Source organism: Leptonychotes weddellii, chromosome 1 (assembly GCF_054177405.1).
Source record: "Leptonychotes weddellii isolate Sample4059 chromosome 1, ASM5417740v2, whole genome shotgun sequence".
Lineage (NCBI taxonomy): Eukaryota > Metazoa > Chordata > Mammalia > Carnivora > Phocidae > Leptonychotes > Leptonychotes weddellii.
In genome coordinates, this window is record NC_138369.1 from 80,063,259 (window position 1) to 80,071,217 (window position 7,959).

At 41.4% G+C, this 7,959-nt stretch overlaps 1 protein-coding gene across 1 annotated transcript in view; it reads left to right on the top strand.

Moving 5' to 3' along the window:
- The window catches only part of LOC145722701 (cohesin subunit SA-1-like), a 65,779-nt gene extending 58,198 nt beyond the window's left edge, over window positions 1-7,581 (top strand). Inside the window, exons 6-7 of the mRNA XM_081826819.1 lie at window positions 6,689-6,787; window positions 7,330-7,581. Coding sequence (XP_081682945.1) covers window positions 6,689-6,787; window positions 7,330-7,413 — 183 coding nt within the window. The 3' untranslated portion in view covers window positions 7,414-7,581. The remainder of the gene's footprint in view (window positions 1-6,688; window positions 6,788-7,329) is intronic.
- The last annotated feature ends 378 nt before the right edge of the window (window positions 7,582-7,959 follow it).

Below are 7,959 nucleotides of genomic sequence, written 5' to 3' on the forward strand. Positions count from 1 at the left end.
GTATTGCAGCCCAGGCTGTCTGTCCCAATCCTGATGCTACTGCCTTTTTGAGCACCAGTGCATTGTTGCTTGACCCAGACTTACTCTTCTCAGTTCGCCAATCCCCAAAAGGGAGGTCATGTGCTGCACAAACTTGACATGTCCAGTAACGTCACCCACTTGATTTGAAGGGTCAGATATTCCCAACACTACTAGAAGGACCCTAGCACCATGGTACTTCTTGGTTTTGTCTCCCACCCTTGTGGTTTCCCATAGAAAGGAGGTGCCCAAGGGAAGCATCATATCCAGATGAGAGTCAGGAGGCCATGTCTGGTGTGCTGTGACAGTGGAACTACAAACCACCCCAGAGACATACACTCCAAGTGAAAAAAAGAATGATTGGTATACTGAGATTGGGATTTTGTAGGCACAGCCTAAACACATATCTGCCTACTCCACCCCTACCACATCTAAGCTCAGTATTTCGCAGTATGCATTGTAGGGCCATGTTTCCCTTGCACTGCAGTGCATTGTTTAGTAGCCATACAGCCCTGGTCAGATGAGGGTACCAATCCACTAGTGTAGTGGGCTGTCTTGGTAGTCTTTCTTAAGTTGTTGTGTAAATCAACCAGTCAGTGGCTCCATTCACATGCTGGTGATAGTGTACATGGAAAGTACATTTCCATGAGAATATGCCCATTTGTTGTCTTACTTGGGTAATGAAGGATATTCCTTGGTTAGAGTGAAATCTTATAGGATATCCAAAAATATGACAAGTTTTGTTCAAGGACAGCTGTGACAGTTTCAGCCAGCATCCAAATGTCAGACTGGAATAGCAGTACTGTAGCCTGAGTATGTGTTAATGGCCATGAGGCATCATTTGTGCCCATGGCTGTGCTTTGAGGGTCCAGTGTAATCAATCTCCCAGACCCAGGTGGGTCCCAGTCCTTGGTTAATATGTCCCAGTTCTCCTCGTGGATGATATAAGTATATTGAGAAGAATCACAAGATTGCACTGCATCATTTTTCTTGGTGTCTTCTAGGGTCATCTCTTGGGCTTTATCGCATTTTTTGGGCATGGACAGGGACTTTATCACATTTTTTGCATCAGTAATGGACTCCCATGTCCAGTTCATAGATGGACCCAGTGAGAGATTGTTGCAGCCTGCTAGGCACAAGCTGGATTGGCACAGGAGTGCTATTTATGTTTTTATTTTAAAAGGTCTTTTACCATGAGTATCCACGTGAGTGACATATGTTTTCATCCCAGACAGCAAGCTGCTGCCTTAGTTCTTTTCCACATATGGGACATCCCTTAGTAGTCCAGTCGTTTAGTTGCCATTCTCCTGGCCATTGGTAATAGCCCATGAGTTGGTGAAAATGGATCAAGGCATGGTGGTAGGGGTGACCTGCATGGCCATCACCATAGCACAGATCTTGGCCCATTGGGTAGAATGTCCACATCTTGTCTCAGTCAGAAGATGGCCATCCGTTGTTGGCCAGATGGCAGCTGCAACCCTGCAAGACCCTATCTGCTTTTAGTTTCACAGAGTGGTCAGTAAACCATGGTTTACTGTCAGCAGGCACATTTTTTAATGTTGTGCCCCAAGTAGCTCTAGGAGGGGCCAAAGGATTCCCTGTGGGTTGTTTGCGCCTTTCTGATAAGCTATTTGCTTCTGGAACCTGCTAGTCCCTTGGGACTTTGGCCAGGCCTGATCTTGGATGTACCATTTCCATTTTATGATTGAACTTTGTTGAGCCTTTTTAATTTTATTGGTAAGCTTTGTAATCAGCCAAGTGAGAATGGGTAGTTCAGGTTGCAGTGTCATATGTGGCATTCTGGGTGTAAGATGCCCCATCTCTGTTAGTGCCCCGTACCAAGCAAGGAAATGTCATTCAAAAGGGGTGTATTGCAGAGCTCCTGGGTGACTCAGTCGATTAAGCATCTGACTCTTGGTTTCAGCTCAGGTCACGATCTCATGGGTTGTGGGATCGAGCCCCACATTGGGCTCTGTGCTCAGTGGGGAGTCTGCTTGAAGACTCTCTCCCTCTGCCCCTGCCCCTGTCAAATAAATAAATCTTTGGGGGGAGCCTGTATTGGGTGGTAGCTTCTGGAGGTTTTTAGATCCAGAGTCCATGAGACCAGTGCCACCCCAGTGACAATTTCCTGCTGCCACAGACCAATCAGTGTGTTAGGGGGGTTGTGGAAACCTGCAGTTCCATCAGACTAGCAAGTTTCAAAGGTCCCAAAAGCTGTGCCTGGCCAATGGCTTGTTGAACAGCTTCTAAGGCCTGCTGCTGCAAAAGGCTTCATCTAAAATTGGCTGCTTTCTAGGTCATCTCAATGAAAGGAGCCAAGAAGGTCCCCTTGTGGGACACATGCTATTTTAACCACCAAAAGAGGCCCTCTAGCTGTTCGGCTTCCTTTTTATTAGTGGGTGCTGCCAGGGCCTATATTTTTTGTTTGATTGTCTCTGGGTTACTTCTTTGGTTTCCTACCCAAGTGGCCCCTAGGAATTGCACCTGCTGTGCCAGGCCCAGGACTTTATCTGGTTGTATAGCCAAATTGGCACTAATCATTCTATCAGTGACTAAGTACAGCACTATAGCCACATGTTTTTCAGTTAGCCCTACTGTCAGGATGTTATTAATGTAATGAATGACTAAAATGTCAGTGGGGACTTAGGTTTATTGAAGATCAAGCCCACTCAATAATGGCATATTGCAGGCTGTTTTGTGTGAATGCAAATTGGTCCTGATCCTCATCCTGCAAAGGGACCAAGTAAAAGTCATTAGCTAGATCAGTAACAGTGTACAAGTTTCCCATACGGATTGCCACCATTGCAGTAATGTTGAAAATGTCAGGGGGCTCAAGCAGGAACTTGATGTTAAACTATGTTTAACCTATGTTAAACTATGTTTAACCTGTGATAATCTGTCAGCCTCCAAGCTCCAGAGGCCTTCCTGACTGGCCAGACTGGGCTATTAAATTATGATAGGGTGGTTATTAGCATCTCTGCTTATCTTAAGTCTTGAATTAACAGAATAATGTCCTTTTCAGTATTTTTGTTGAACAGTGTGCCATGGTTTGGGCATGGAGTTGGCAAGGAATGTACCTCATCCATTATGCTTGAGTCTGTCCTTGTGGTGCCTACCCCTTGAGGTAGTGATGGTGTTCAGTACTGCACACAGCCAAAAAGTTAATACCTATTTATGTACTCAGTGGTGGGAACCACAATCATCAGGATCCAAAATGGTCCAAAGGACCCCATCCACAAGCACATGTGGACTTATCTATCATGAGTAACTACACCCTCTTCAAAACTACCCAAAGCTGCTGTTTTAATTGTACCCCTATGGGGACCTAAAATTATTGTCATTGGGGCACTAATACCCAAGGGCCCCCAAATAAATAAGCAAAAATCTTTTTAAAAATTATTTATTGAGGAGCAGGTATGTGTTAGGCACTGTGTTAAGCAGTATTCACATTTCAATCAGATTTTGTGTAATGGAAAAACAACAAAGCTTTTAGATAGTATAATAGAAATCACTTGCAGAATATAGTTGAGCCCCAGAATAGAGCAGTTACCAACTGGAGTTTTCATCTAAGTTATTTTACAGTTTTCTGAAGTACTGTCACGTGTACCATCTTATTTAATTGTTAAGTTCCTGTAATGTAGGCAGGGCGTGTTATAGATAAAGAACCAAGATTTTGGAGGGGAGGTAGTTGATTGGGAGGCATCACTGGACAAAGTAAAGATAAAATTCAATTAATGTCTCTCCTCTACCTATAATTGGCTGTGTGAACTTGGATAGATGGAGTTATTTCATCTTTGAAGGACTTATTTTCAAATCTGTAATTGGAGAGAAGTGAGGAAACTGTTTACATGCTATCTTAGATCTGGGGTTGTGATTTTACGTTGGGACAGCTGTCCTTAGTCTTTGGATCATCCATTGTTGATTTCTTGTGAGTATATTTATCACGTAATACTTTTATTGGCTTTCCCCCGTCTTGCCTCCTGGAAGATCATGTCCTGTGAGCCATTTCCATAGATCTCTGTGGACTGCCCTTTGACTTTGCTGCCCATTAAAATTACTTTGCCTGCCCCCACCCCCCCAGCATCTAATAGATTCTACCTTGTCTCTGCTATTCTGTGCTCTTATGTCCATTGCTATCAGAAGCTAAATTTTATTTGAGTGTCTTCTGTCAGTCCTAGACTATAGAACACAAGTACTGTGGATCTTCTCAGTAATGTCTGTGCCCCCATCACCAGTATTTTCCTTACTGCCTTGGTAAACAGTATTCTCTGAGCCCTCATGAGGAACATATTCAACTGGTAGTTCTTCTGAGCTTTATAATAGATCCTTTCTGGCATGCTTTCCTGTGTCTTTAAATTCCTTCCTTCACAGTCTGCCACAGTGATTTTGGCATCTCTATTTCATTTAATATGCACCATTGCTTTTTCCTAGAGCTATCCAGCAAGATGTTAGGCCATTTCCAAAGGCCCTTACAGAGCCTTACATCCTGTTTCAAAGGATAGTGCCCTATATCCAAGAACTCTCCCATATCCTGTTTTCTCTTCCCACACCCTCAGCAACCACCAGCATATTTTCCTGGTTCTTGCTGGTTGAAATTGGCCCATTACTGCAGCACTCTGTAGCATGTATTCAATTACTAATTTCATATTAAATGTTATCTTAGAGGTTGTCCTGCCCTGAAACAAGGAGGTTAGGCTGTTTTATCCTGTATCATTCTCCACTGGCTGTGGATCTCACCCTGGAGGGAGGGAAAGGGTGTAGACAGGAGGGTAGTGTGGAACATAACCTTCCAGGAATCTCTGTGCCAGGTGATTCTTTTCAACCATGGTCAGTTCTCCAGAGAAAGGTGCAGATATGAACCATTAGCAGTCAACACAGGAGCAAGCAGGAAGATTAGCCTTGTATAGTAGAATATGGGGATCCGATTTGGGCATCAGGAGCATCTACTACAGGTATCCCAGGTTGCCTCCTATATGCTAGTGACTTTACCAAGAAACCTCATCTCATTCAGTGGTGTACTAGAGATAACTTGAATCAGGTTGCAAGAGAGTTATTATGCACATCCCTTTGCAAATGTGAGTTCAATAACATCTCATTGGTAGCTCAAAATTGTGGATGGAGTATTTACATCACAGAAATATGCAAATGAAACAATTCAGGGCCCCACCCCTCAGAACTGGTTGTTACAACTTTCACCAGCGGGGCATCTGGGCGGCTCAGTCACTTAAGTGACTCTTGATTTCAGCTCAGGTCATGATATCAGGGTTGTGAGATTGAGCCCCTTCCCCCCACACCCAGCATGGAGCCTGCTTAAGATTCTCTCCATTCCCTCTGCCCCCTCCTCCCTCTCTAGAAATAATAATAATAGTAATAGGGACGCCTGGGTGGCTCAGTCAGTTAAGTGTCTGCCTTTGGCTCAGGTCATGATCCCAAGGTCCTGGATCAAGTCCCACATGGGGCTCCTTGCTCAGTGGGGAGTCCGCTTCTCCCTCTGCCTGCTGCTCCCCCTGCTTGTGTGCTCACTCTCTCTCTCTCTCTCTCAGACAAATAAATAATAAAATCTGTAAAAATAATAATAAACCATGACCAGCATACATCTGCATTTAATCCTTGCTACAACCTTATGAAGTTGGTTATCACCATTTTATAAAAGAGAAACTGACTATCAGAGTGATTAATTGCCATCTTTCTTGTTGCTAATAAACTATGGAATTGGAAATAAAATCTAGTTTTGTTTGATTCTAGAACTTGGACTTCTGTTATAGCACATTGCTTTTTTTTTTTGAACATAGAAATTTCAGTGTCCTTTGAATACGTTGAGAGAATTGGCTAAATTTCCAATGATTCTGAATGTACTTTGACCACCAACATTTTCTACTCCAGGTTAATGACTTTATTAAAGATACTCCACTAGGGGCGCCTGGGTGGCTCAGTCGTTAAGCGTCTGCCTTTGGCTCAGGTCATGATCCCAGGGTGCTGGGATTGGGCCCAGCATCGGGCTCCCTGCTCCGAGGGAAGCCTGCTTCTCCCTCTCCCACTTCCTCTGCTTGTGTTCCCTCTCTCGCTGTGTCTCTCTCTTTCAAATAAATAAATAAAATCTTTAAAAAAAAAAAAAAAGGTACTCCACTAATAAATAGCAGCCTCAGGACATTTCACTCTATCAGTTTGCCTCTGTTCTAAATATTCTTCCCTTTACCTGTTGTCCTAACTCCTTTTTCTGGAATGTAAAAGGCACCCAGAAAATATTTGTTAAATGAATAAATGATGATCCTATACTATGAAATTAGTTTTTTCTACAGGATTATTTAGTAGTTATATAAAGGGCAAACCAGCATATCCTTCTCTAATTAAAATCATAGGTTAAAAATTTTCTCAGAATGCCACAGTACAACATGGGAAATACTCCGTGTTGAATCAGAGTTGACAAATACTTGAAAAAGGTGTAGCTTACTCTCAAGTAACTAAGGGGTTGTCAGTGCATTTTTAATTAAATAGAAGTACAACACACACTGTACAGTTGCTCACTTCCACCCTGTGTTGAATTACAATATGATGTAAATTGGATGGATAAGCTGAAAATTGCTTTAGTCTTCACATAGCCTTAAATCTTTTCAACTTTTGTGGCATGGAACTGACTACTTCTGTTGTGTTTTTATTTGTATTTCTGAAGCAAGGAGAGGTCAGACTGAAATGTTTGAAAGCTCTACAGAGTCTGTATACCAATAGAGAATTATTCCCCAAATTGGAGTTATTCACTAACCGATTCAAGGTAAGCATCAAGAATGCTTAGTTTATTTTGTTTTTTACTTTTAAAATGCGAGTTAAAGCTACTTTAGCAAATAACATTACAATAACAACTGTTTTGTTCATATTCTTTATTACATATTCTTTAAATAAACCTGTATTAAATAGATGAATGAATTTTTTTTCAAAAATTTAATCTTGGTATTTTAATGTCTTACAAAAGATATTACCAACATGAGTTCTTATTTATTGCCTTCAATAGAAGGCTCTCCTGCTTAAAAGAACATTTTCTTTATAAAGAGCTTTTTGTACTTATATTAATTTTGCACATTAAGGTCTATTTGTCTCAGTGTTAGGGAATGCTAGTGGATGAGAAAGATTTTAGATATGAACATTTATACTAATACCTCCTTTGTATGAGTAGGACTATGATAATACAGGTTTAAGAGTAAAGCTTTCCATTTAATCTACCATTAGTCTTGCATGTACTGCCCAAAGATACTGCCTTAGTCTGTCCCATCTGATTTTCTGCTCATGTTTGGTTTGATCTTTAATTTTTTTTTTCAGGATCGCATTGTATCAATGACACTTGATAAGGAATATGATGTTGCTGTTGAAGCTATTCGATTGGTTACTCTGATTCTTCAGTAAGTATAATATTTGTTAGTAATTTAATATTGGGAGCACCTGAGTGCCTCAGTCAAGTTAGGTGTCCAGCTCTTGATGTCAGTTCAGGTCTTGATCTCAGTGTCGTGAGTTCAAGCCCTGCACTGGGCTCCATGCTAGGTGTGAGCCTACTTAAAAAAAAATTTTTTTGGAGGGGGGGCGCCTGGGTGGCTCAGGTGGTTAAGCATCTGCCTTCAGGTCAGGTCATGATCTCAGGGTCCTGGGATTGAGTCCCACATCGCTTCTCCCTCTGCCTGCCACTCCCCCTGCTTGTACTCTCCCTCTCTCTCTCTCTCTGGCAAATAAATAAAATCTTTTAAAAAAAAGAAAAAATTTAAAAAAAAATTTTTTTTCCCCCCAAAATTTAATCTTGGTATTTTAATGTCTTTTTCCTGGCATTATTGATGTACTTCACATATATAACACTAATGTATATCTTATCACTTTAGGTTCTACTTTTACACTTTAAAGTTAGGTTTGAAACAAAATGTTCTCTGTTTTTCTCTTTTTTTTTTATTATGTTATCTTAAT